At 36.9% G+C, this 12500-nt stretch overlaps 1 protein-coding gene across 1 annotated transcript in view; it reads right to left on the bottom strand.

Annotated features, from left to right (window-relative positions):
• LOC115213261 (protein SMG5-like) overlaps window positions 1-12500 on the bottom strand; it is a 578377-nt gene that overhangs the window by 127576 nt on the left and 438301 nt on the right. The window contains exon 2 of the mRNA XM_036504031.1: window positions 2563-2622. Within this exon, the coding sequence (XP_036359924.1) occupies window positions 2563-2622 (60 nt within the window). The remainder of the gene's footprint in view (window positions 1-2562; window positions 2623-12500) is intronic.

Here is a 12500-nt window from a genome sequence, read left to right as displayed (position 1 = left end):
AAATAGTTTTAAATTAAATGTTCAAATTTAATTTACTTGATACTGATCTGTGAGAACTTAACCTTCCATCTCATCATGCCCACCACCACCAGATCTCCAAATAAAACTTATCACAGATTTACTATATGGACCCTGGCATTGATATAACAGAATATTGTAGCCAACTGGAATTGATACATTGCAGTGTCTTGATTACTCTTTGCCTGTCTCTCTCTGTTAACAATTCTTATTTTTGATGGTGGTGGTGGTGGTTGGTGAATGCATTGTAGTATATTACATTGGTAAAAAAGTTCTTGGACAACCAAGCTGCCTTCAATCCCCCAACCAATCAGCATCACCGACCAGTCAGGAGCAGCCAGCGTGTCTATTGTGACTATATAAAGATTCGGCAAGGTCAGTAAGCTTGGAAAATGGGTGCCACATGAATTGACTGAAGCAAACAAACAAGCACGTGTCACTGCATGTCAAAGTCTGCTCTGGTGAAGCCGAAGATTCAGTTGGTTGGAGTCAGTTATCACTATGGATGAAAAGTGGGTACTGTACTCCAACGCAAGGCGCAGACAATCCTGAATCTCTCCCCAGATATGATTGAACCTTAACTATTTTAGCCCTTACTGACCTCACTCAGTTATCCATGTAATCCAGCCAATGAAACTCTGGCAGAACTAATAAATAAGCCAACATTTACTTGCTATTTGAACCATCATAAGAATTATCATCATCATGTTTGATAACAACCTGCTCACAAGGAAGTTTCTAATTTCTAAATTAATCACCCACCAAAAATAGCAGTCAAATTTCTCATGTATGATATCCTACCATAGTTTAAAAAAGTGTAGGATGGGACACTGGACAATATAGCCTCAATAAAAAAACTTGAAGGTTATTAAGGCTGGATTGCCTTAAATAACTGGGTTGCTCCATATGAGTTTACTCAGGGCTAAAAAACGACAACAAGAAGGAAACTGTTGTTGAGGAGCATTCATTGATATGAGTGAAGCAATGTTTTTTCCATACACTCTGTGCCTTAGCCCTAAATAATTATATGAGCTACAAGGCCTGACATGTTCAACCATTGTTAACCTGGAACATTGTCCATTGTTTGCACACGTGTTGATTCTGGAAGAGCTTCTAGTAAAGCATTAACTTATTGGTGAAGCTGATTGATTTCTGCCATATCCTCATTAAAAGATTTTTTCACAGACCATTGTAGCTGTGTTTTTGTTAACCTATTAAAAGATCCTTTGCAACCCACACACTGCATTCTGCAACAAATGCAATGCAGTCACTTGTGTTCACAATACGCATGGTTTAATCTCAAATTTCAATCTGATCTTAATGCCATTCTGTCAGCTTCATCATCGTCGGATATCAAAATAAACTATAGTTGAAGCTATCATTTGTCCAACATGAACATCAAGACCAGTGGAGAAGAACCAAATCTCTTACTCTGTTCTAGATTGTATTTCAATCAACTCAATCAACCTTGGCTACAAATGTAACACTTGCTTCAACATGCTTTGATGACGAAAGATAAACAAAAATAAATAAAATGAAAAACTAATAATAATAATAATAACAGAAGAAGCAAAAGTGCTCCAAGATGTAAATACGTCTTTCTCTGGAACAATGACTTCATTTGATAATAGAACTACTGTGTGTGTTTGTTCTTAGTCAACAATTCAAATGACATTAGGATCTAAAATTACAGTCAATCTTCTAACATGTTAGTAGGACAGCTGATGTTAACAGCAGCAACAAGTTGTAACGTAAACTAAATCATATTGAAGTGATAAGAATGGTAGTGATCCTGAAAACATTTAAAAGTGGCTGATGGTATTGCTACATAGGAATATTTTGACCAAAGCCCTTATTTTTTAAACAGGAAACAAACTGAACATGGAAAACAAAGAGTAGCCAGTTGGTGGGTAACTGTTTTTGATTAAAAAGTGAAAAACATGTAACTTCATCATTATCTTAAAGTCTACTTTTCTATGCAAGCATAGATGAGACAGAACTTGATGGGGCAGTTTTTACTATGGCTGGATACCCTTCCTGTCACCAACCCTCACTTTTTTCCAAGCAAGGTGATATAACACTTGCCCATGATGCAATTCAGTGTAAATGAACAAGTGTACAAAACAATTAAGAAATGAAAACCCTGTGCACAGATTAATATTTTTTGCAAATTATAGTGTGGCTTACAATGCGTTGCTAACCCATCCTTTTTAATTGAATTGAATTAATTTTTTTCTTTCTTTTTAAGTATCACCATTATAGGTATTTATACTCCAATGAAATTAAGAAATCAACTCATAAATAAATGAAACCCTCAAATCCACACAGGGTTGCATATCCAAACCAAATTTTCATCATTTCGAGCCACTCATCCAATGAGCATTTCTGCCAAATTTGGGGGAAATTGGTTCAGCCGTTTTCCAGTAATTTTGCAAACACACAGACAAAGACGAGTGATTACAATACTTTGCTTTCGCTTACATGCGCAAGGTAAATATAATTGTAAAAAGAAAATGAAGAATAGATAAATAAATCTGGGCTTACCTGTAATCGTAACTGAGCCATATCTCTCATGAGTTGATTGCGTCGACTCTCAGCATTTACCTGGAAAGAAATGAATACATAAATGTTAGAATATGCGTTAGCTTTTGGGTGGTTGTTGTCAAATAAGAGCTTGAAATATTGGCCCAAGGCCAGCAATTTTAGGGAAAGGGTAAGTCGATATATCGTCCCCAGTGCTCAACTGGTACTTATTTTATCAACCCTGAAAGAATGGAAAGTAAAGTTGATCTTGGTGGAATTTGACCTCAGAACATAAAGAGCTGGAAACATCTGCCAAATAATATTAAATCGTTATAATAAACAAAAACAAAAAGTAAATAAAGACAAAACAGTGACGTTCATGAAGAGTGGATTATAAAATATTAGTATCTGCTGAGCGATCTTAAGCTTTTAGTTTTCAAACCAGCCATATCCAGCCTAAATATTCTATAGGTATTATGTTCAAACCAGCCAGATCCAGCATCTCACACCTACCCAACAATGTCTTTCAAAAAATAAGCAATCGCATTAGGAAAATATTAAACTTACAAGATAATGTTCGACTAATTTAAAGCAGGGTGAATAAATATGCATCACATTTGATAGAGTAATCTGAATGTTAAAGGGTTAAAGGATGGGTACACTGGATACTTATCCACTGTCCTCACAAGTCTAAAAGGCCCAACTGTAGCTTACTGTTAATAAATAAATGTTATGGGTCCCAGTGCGTTCCTTTGCTTGAGAACTAATAATATTATTAAAACATCAATAGATGATGTGATGAGTTACACAATGGAGTTGATGATCATAATGATATCTATTTGAAGCTTAATTACTACTTTCACTGGAATCTGATTGATCACACTCTGACAAATGATAGCATCTGTCATTAAGGTAACTTAACCTGTCTTCATCTTTCAAATCTATGCCAGCTGATGCCCAAGTGTCATGCTGCTTGTAATGTGAGAGAACTGTTGTAACCTTATGTTTATCATCATTGTCATTTAACATCCAACCCATGTCAGCATGGGTTAGATGGTTTGAGAATGAGCTGGCAAGCCATAGAGATGCACCAGAATCCAACTGTCTGTTTTGGTATGGTTTCTATAGCTGGATGCCCTTCCTAATGCCATCTTCTTTTATGGAGTATGCTGAGTCCTCTTTAAGCAGCACCAGCACAAGAGCTTTTTATGTGACCCAGCACAGGTGCATTTTACACACATACACACACACACATATATATATATATATATTTATATATATATATATATATATAAAACATGTAACATCCATGTATGTTATAAACTCAATTTTGATAATTTAGAAACTTAGAGAATCTCAAAGTAGGGGTTTACCCCCAAAATGTTTATTTCATAATGAGACAAAGATTACAAAGCAATAAATTCCTTTTCATCATCATCATCATCGTTTAATGTCCGCTTTCCATTCTAGCATGGGTTAGATGATTTGACTGAGGGCTGGCGAACCAGATGGCTGCACCAGGCTCCAATCTTGATCTGGCAGAGTTTCTACAGCTGGATGCCCTTCCTAACGCCAACCACTCCGAGAGTGTAGTGGGTGCTTTTACATGCCACCGGCACGGGGGCCAGTCAGGCGGTACTGGCAACGACCTCGCTTGAATCTTTTTACACATGCCACCGGCACAGGTGCCAGTAAGGCAATGCTGGTGTATTTCCATAATATTGTGTTTTTGCTTTTTATACACTTCACAACAGACAAAACACTGGGCCCTTTCATTCAAGGATTAAAATGAGAAACCATGTCCACATACATACATAAATAAATAAACATCAATGTTAAAAACCTATTGAGTCACTATGGAGAAAAGACATTTTCATACACCAGTGATTCTCAGAGGGGGCTAAGTCAATTGGAATTTGTAGGTTTTTTGTTTTTTTAAAAGACTGATGCCATAGTTGTGTGGTGTTGAGAATGGGAGCAGACACCTAAAGCTCCAAAAAACAAAAAAAAAAAGAGATGTACATAGAAACTCAGTCCAAAATAAAGACAAAAATAACCAAGAATGAGAGAGACAGACAGACAGAGAAAGAGAAGGGAGATGGGGGTAATGAGAGAGTGTGACAAGGACACAAGGAAGGAAAAGGTGAAATTGATGCAGGCAATCTGATAAAGAAGCTTTTAAAAATCTGACAGAGTAATCCAAGGATTTAGAAAGTTCTATTAAGAGTAGAATGGACAGGCATCCACAAACCTAAGCATTTTAGATTTAATACATCATCCATAATCTTACATATTTACAATACCAATGAGATTTCAGTGCATTTTTATCTTCAGTAAAATGATGGGGAAACGAGGAGTGAAAGAGGAGGTGCAAGATAGATCAAGAGGGTAGTAGTAATAGTATAAGTGGGTGGGGTTACTACTGCCCATCCCGCGCCACCCCTTTTTTCTTTCTTTTGTATTAGATCTCTAATGGACATTAGCTTCACTAATATTTTTGTATTACTGTCATACTTTAAGTCACAGAACACAAGGTGAGAGAGAGAGAGAGAGAGAGAGAGAGAGAGAGAATTGGTAGAATATAGACTTCTGTGGTTGGCTGGTCATTTTTGCCATTGTCTATTCAATGTACATCTTCTGCTTGTCCAAGCTCCTTCTCTCATCACCATCACCAGACCCATGTCTGACATTACTGTAGGGGGGGGGGAGAAAAAATGAAAGTTATTCTTACGGTCAAGTTGATTCCAGCAATCAACTACAGCGAGATATGGCAAAGAGAAAAAGATTGCCAGATACCGCTCAGATCAACTCGGTAAAACAGTGACTCTATCAACCTGACAACTATGAAGACGGAATTGTCAATATTTGAATCCACATCTTTATAAATGGCATCACTAACCAATTTTTAGATATTATGTCCATCCAGAAACATTTTCGATTTCCTTTTAACTTGTCATGCTTTTCTTTTTTTTGCTCCTTTCTTTCATTTTTTTTCCCTTCTTTCATATAGTAGATATATGTTTAGATGAGTTTTTTTAATTTTTTACCCAACTCCAAGTTCTAGCCCTGAGATTACTAATGTGCTATACAGCGCAAATGATAGAACATTTTTCTCTTTTGACAGACGTTTCAACCTAATCTGTATGAAACCTACTGGGGTGTCAAATGCAAACAACCCAAACTAAATCTTCCAGGGTCTAAGAAACCAAACAAACATTCAGCCAGCTCAGTTTAGCCCACTTTGTTTGGTACTAGAGATAAAAGCACTGAAACAAAGACCTTTGGAATCAATACAAGTATTTATTTCCTCAGCTCTGGTGGTGTGAAAACTTAACACCAGTGGGGTTAGAAATTATAGCACAGGAAGACGTAGCAAATACCCTAAATCATTTAGTCTGGCATAGATGTCTATCATAATACCATCCTAATAATAATGATAATAATAATAATAATAATAATAATAATATTAATCCTTTCTACTATAGGCATGAGGCCTGACATTTTGGGGGAGGGGATAAGTCGATTACTTTGAACCCGGTGTTCAACTGTTACTTAATTTATTGACTCCAAAAGGATGAAAAACAAAGTCAACCTCGGGAGAATTTGAACTCAGAACATGAAGACAGACGAAATGCTGCTAAGCATTTTGCTTGGCATGCTAATAATTCTGCCAGCTTGCCGCCTTAATAATAATAATGATGACAATAATAATAACAAAAGCACTCAGAGAGCACAAACCTCTGCCAAGGCAACACCAACGTCCTCTGAACAATAAGCCAGAGATGATTTTTAAAATGAAAATATCTGAAATAAACTCGACTGCTCTCACAAACGAGAATACTAAAAATGAACCTGACTGCCCTCAAAGATTAAGTAAAGAAACAGGAAAAATAATCCAGAATCCTTGTCTGATAACGGATTGATCCCAAATTTAATCAGTTCAAGGTCAAACATTCCTGAAAGTTTCATCCGAATCCATCCAGCAGTTCTTGAGATATTTTGTCCACAGACAAACAAACATATCTGAAGACAATACTTTCACATGGGCAAAGGATGGGGGAGACAATACAAAGACAGCCATAAAGTGTTGGGGTTTGCATATAATGAAATAATTTTTTTAAATGGTGGGGGGTTAAATATACACTGTATACACTGAAAAAAAAGGGATATATACACAGTATACAAGGGTTTAAAAAAAAGGACAGGGAGGATCATAGAGATGTAGCCCTCTTGATACAGGAGGACCTCTAGGAATAACTGAGGAACCCCACTACCCAAGATTTCCCAGAACACCAACAGCAAGTGCCCTCTCCAATTCCTTTTCTCTGACTTACATGTCCACACTGAGAAAGATACCATCCACTCTTGCCATTTTTGCAACTTTCACCCACCTTTCAATAAACTCACTCAAGGACAATACTTCCTTCTCCACTCCCAATTTCCTTTTCAAGTGAAACTTGAAGAAGTCAACGAGAGCTCTACCAAGGAGGAATGTATCTGTCCCCATACCTTTCAGCCTTAATAATGGTCTCAAGTTTTAGGACAAGGCCAGCAATATCAGGAGACTGGTTAAGTTGATTACAACAGTCTCAGTGCTCAACTAGTACTTACTTTATCAACACGGAAAGGATGAAAGGCAAAGTCAGCTTTGGCAGAACTTGAACTCAGAACATAGAGATAGAATATAATGCCACTTAGCATTTTGTCTAACATGCTAACAATTCTGCCAACTCACTACCTTGATAATAATAATGATAATAACATCATCATCATCATCACCATCATCATCGTTTAACATCCACCTTCCATGCTAGCATGGGTGGGATAATAATAATAATAATAATAATAATCCTTTCTACTATAGGCACAAGGCCTGGAATTTGGGGGAAGAAGGCTTGTCAATTGCATCACACCCAGTACTTGTTTTAATGACCCCGAAAGGATGACAGGCAGAGTTGATCTTGGTAGCACTTGAACTCAGAACATGAAGCTGGAAGAAATGTTGCTAAGCATTTTGTCTGTTATGTTAATGATGCTGCCAGCTCACCATGATGATGGTGATGGCGATGGTTTCAAATCTTAAGTCAGCAATTTTAGGTTAGCCATTACATCAACCCCAGTGCTCAACTGGTACTTAATTTATTGATCCCAAAACAATGAAAGACAAAGTCAATATTAGTGGAATCTGAACTCAGAACACAACGAGCAAGAAAAAACACTGCTAAATAATTTGTCCGACATACTAATGGTTCTGCCAGTTTGCCGCCAAAGAGTACAAGCACTGACACAACAAGGTAGCCCAAAACCTCCACTAGCTACTATGCTGTAAATATGGATATGAGGTTACGGGTGCTTGGTACCAACATACACCAGAAATGGTAATGGGTGAAAAGGGGCAGGCAAAAATCCTCTGAAACTTTGACTTTCAGACAGACAAGGTATTAGAGCACTGAAGGCCAGATATAGTAACCTTTAGGAGGGACAAACAACAGAGCCTAGTAACTGATGTGGCAGTGCCAGGAGATAAACATATCGTCATGAAAGAAAGAGGACAAGTTGAAAAATGTGAAGACCTGAGAATTGAGATCACTACGATGTGGCAGCTATGAGAGTCAAACATAAAGGTTATCCCTATTATCATTAGAGCTATGGGTTCAATACCACCCAATCTGAAAAAAACATCTGAAAACTCTAAACATACCCTACGATCTAGGTGTATTGCAAAACTCAGGATTACTGGGAAGTGCATGCATAATGCTGTATGTCTGAGGTACCTTGTTGTGAGTTGACAAACAAGGCCTGAAATTTTGGGGAGGGGGATAGTTGATTACATCGGGCCCCCAGCACTCAACTGGTACTTATTTTATCAACCCCAAAAGGATGAAAGGCAAAGTTGACCCTCGGCAGAATTTGAACTCAGAATTCAGCAACAGGCGAGATACTGCTAAATAATGGTGATATTTATTAGAATGTGGGGAAACTACTTTTTAATTTCAATTTACCACACACACACACACACATGCCTAACCCATAAACACTAAGTCACAATATGGAAATGTAGGAAAGTTTACATAAAGAGAACATTAAAAAAAGTTATAGGAATTCCACTATGAAAAAAACAAACAATAAACAAAAAATAAATATTAATCATTTGGAACTGACAACCAATGTGGTAGGGACGGTGACAGCAAAGGGCATATCTATGTGTGTGTATGTTTGTGAGTGTGTTTGAACACGTACACACATACAGAATCGTACATAACGCATGTATACACAAATACAAGCGCAGTAAAAGTTTAATATCTTGCCAACAAAGGAGGCATACAGGTGGTAAATCTGTATCTATATCTACAACACAAAGCTGACTTAGCAATGATAATGTAGGAAATGACTTCTGTCTCTTGTAGAAAATGGTAAATTTATTTCTCTGATGCAATAACAATGACAACGATGGTAGTGATAATGAGATCTGGCTTTTGCACATGCACACACACACACAGATACATATACAGATACACAAATATAGCAGGTGAAATATAAATATGAAAATAATGAATGGTAGTCATGGTCACAGTGGAGATGATAGCAATGAATAACAATGCATGTGTGCATGTGTACATGTGCTTACATATGAGTGTGTGTGAGTGTGCATATACACATACGCAAACATATATATATATATATGTATGTATATATATATGAAATAATATATATATATATATGTGAAATAAACTCTAGGTATGTTAATGCAATGCAACAATGCAGTCCCTAATGTTACACAATGTACTGCAAGTTTGATTTATGTATGCTGGCATACAGGGTTAGGGAAATTATTCAGATAAGAGATTGATACAGAGAGAAAAAAAAAAGGGAAAGAGAAAGAGAGCAGAGAGAGAGAGAGAGAGAGAGAGAGAGAGAGAGAGAGAGCAAGCAAGCATGAATGGGGGTAGAGAGTGTGAGCATGTAATGTAAGAATGAATGAAAGAGAGTAAAGAACAACTACATGATACATGGCCTGTATGGAAGAAACCATGCCTTCACACACACACACACACACACCTCTTGTATATGCTCTTTGTATGAAACATATTTGTTGCTGCTAACTAACTCCAAGAGAAAAGTCACAAGAATGACAGTGTAAAATTGCTAAGCTCTGAATTTATAAATAAATACTAAACTTTTATCCTATGTCTCTATTGCATATTCTAACTCTTCTTAAAGACAGTCAACAACAAGCCTACCACCACCACCACTACTACTACCTTCTTTACGTAATTGTGCAACCTGGTAGAAATAGCAGCCAAATCTTCTGCAAATTACACCAGAACATCATGGAAAAAAAAAAAAGCAAGTGAGAAGCTTATATTAGATAATGCAGAGTTTTAGATAATTCTGAAAGAAAATAAAGATGTTTTCAGCTGGAATGCCTTTCATCGTAGGTACACTAGGTTCAAAAACAGCAGTCATATCAAGGCCCTAGCAGATAACATTTACTCAAAATAACATGCAGTGAAATTGAACCCCAAACCAAGCAGTTGCATAATGAACGTCTAGCTTGCTTACAAACCACATGGTTCCAGGTTCAGTCCCACTGCGTGGCACCTTGGGCAAGTGTCTTCTGCTATAGCCTTGGGCCAACCAAAGCCTTGTAAGTGGATTTGGTAGACGGAAACTGAAAGAAGCCCATTGTGTATATATATGTGTGTGTGTGTGTATGTATGTTTGTGTCTGTGTTTGTCCCCACCAACATCGCTTGACAACCGACGCTGGTGTTTTTACATCCCCATAACTTAGCGGTTCGGCAAAAGAGACCGACAGAATAAGTACTAGGCTTACAAAGAATAAGTCATGGGGTTGATTTACTCAACTAAAGGTGGTGCTTCAGCATGGCTACAGTCAAATAACTGAAACAAGTAAAAGAATAAAATACAACTAACCCTGAACTTGAGATGATATAATCTATTCTCATTTGCTTTTGCTGTTGTTGTTGTTGTTTAGCTTTCATTAGACCTAATTAAACATAACTACGGTCAAAAACAGTCCACTGTGACTATCTTGTCTTTTTCTTGACAAGGTATATTTCAGACTACATTATTTAATGTGTCCTTCCTTTTCCTAAGATCGGTGAGTGTAATCTAAGCGATATGGTTGCTATTTCTATGAGATTGAACAGTTATATGGAGACTTAGATTATGTTTAGTGAAAACATTCACACACAGACACATGTGCGCATACAACTGAGAGACGGTGGGGAGGACGGAAAAGCATAAAGAAAAAAGATATTTCCTTTTGTTAAGCATATTAAATTTTATACACATTATCTAAGAAGGTTATTTAAGTCCATTTTCTTGGTGTTAACTTCATACCAGATGTACAAAGACACCACACATATATACATAATCAGAGACAATATTTCCTTCACTGTAAACCAACCCATAACAAATGAAACACCCTAACCCAACCAACACACATAAAACCATCTCCAAAAGCACCTGTTACTTTATTCTATAAACGGTTAACAAACAGAATTTCATCAATCAACATTATTTATAGCAGAAATGATGATAATGGTGATGACAGCACCAACAACAACAACAATAGTAAGTCCTTTTATCTGCCACAGGGGCATCAAATGAAGAGGACATTACAGGGAAAGGTTGCAGTTTGTGTGTGTGTGTGTGTGTGTTACAAAAAAAGATAGGAAAAGAAAGGAGATAAAAAGCATAGTTTACAAAACATGTAAGCATGTTGATGATGCAGTCCTCCTGGTATAGCAGCCTTAATTAAATCAATCAAAAAACCCCACAGATTTAAGATTACCCTAACCACAAAGGGCAGAAGCCCTTAACCGTTGTTCTCCAATCTACAGGCATATACTTAAAGTAGGTCCGTTACCCACTAACTGTTTTTGCCACAGTCATCTACCTCTTTACAAATTTACTGAGGAAGGACACCTCCCTGTCTACCATTACTTTCCTTTCAGACTAAAACTTTGGAAAAGTTGATGAGGGCTTGACCAAAAGAGAAGGTATCTGTCCCAAGTCCTATCGGTCTCAATGCTTAATATTTAAACTTAATAATAATTCTTTCAAATTTAGGCCCAAGATCAGCAGTTTTTTTTAGAGAGGATGGCAAGTCAATATGATTGACCCCAGTACTTGGCTGGTACTTCATTTCATGAATTCCAGAGGAGATGAAAAGCAATGCTGAGCTTGGCAGAATTTGAACTCAGAATGTAAAGAGCCAGAACAAATGTCAGAAATTTTTTTTTGAAGAAGCATGGGAAAACTGACTGACTGACATACAACAGGTTCCTTACAGGTTCCATAAACCAATTTAGTCATGAGGCATTAACCAACCAGGTGCTGTTATCGAAGACACTTGCCCAAGAGGTTGTACAGTAGAAATGAACTTAAACCCTAAGGTTGCACAGAAAACTTATACAGACAGCCCTGCCTGCATACACACATGTATGGGTGTATAACTCTGTGTGTGTGTAATGTTATAATAAAACACCACAAATCTTGTTAAATACAGCTACCCAAGTTTCCCTCGTTGAAATAATAATTTATTTTTGTCATTTCTGGTTTTTTATTATAACGTTATTTTTACTATCTTAGCTGACTGAGTGCTTTTCTTTTTGAAACATTATCACATAATAAATTATATACACAAACACACACATATATATATGAATAACAAAATAAAAGGAGTTGCATAACCACTTTCTTGAAGGAAGCTATGAGATATCACATGAACACTCAGCTTTGAAAGCAATGCCTCTTATAGCAGAAACGGCTGTAAGCTAATGAAAGTGGTTATGTAACTCTTGTTCTTTTGTCATTCACTAATTAATATTACCTTCCACACTCACCCGACACTTTACTCTAAGACTTAAATATATTGAGATCTAACAGCTGCTTACTAGTATTGCTATGCCTAAGTGAAATACATACATA

The sequence above is a fragment of the Octopus sinensis genome, linkage group LG6, assembly GCF_006345805.1.
Source record: "Octopus sinensis linkage group LG6, ASM634580v1, whole genome shotgun sequence".
NCBI classification, from domain to species: domain Eukaryota; kingdom Metazoa; phylum Mollusca; class Cephalopoda; order Octopoda; family Octopodidae; genus Octopus; species Octopus sinensis.
The sequence above is the reverse complement of the archived record's forward strand: the minus strand, read 5'-3'. Positions and strand labels throughout refer to the sequence as shown.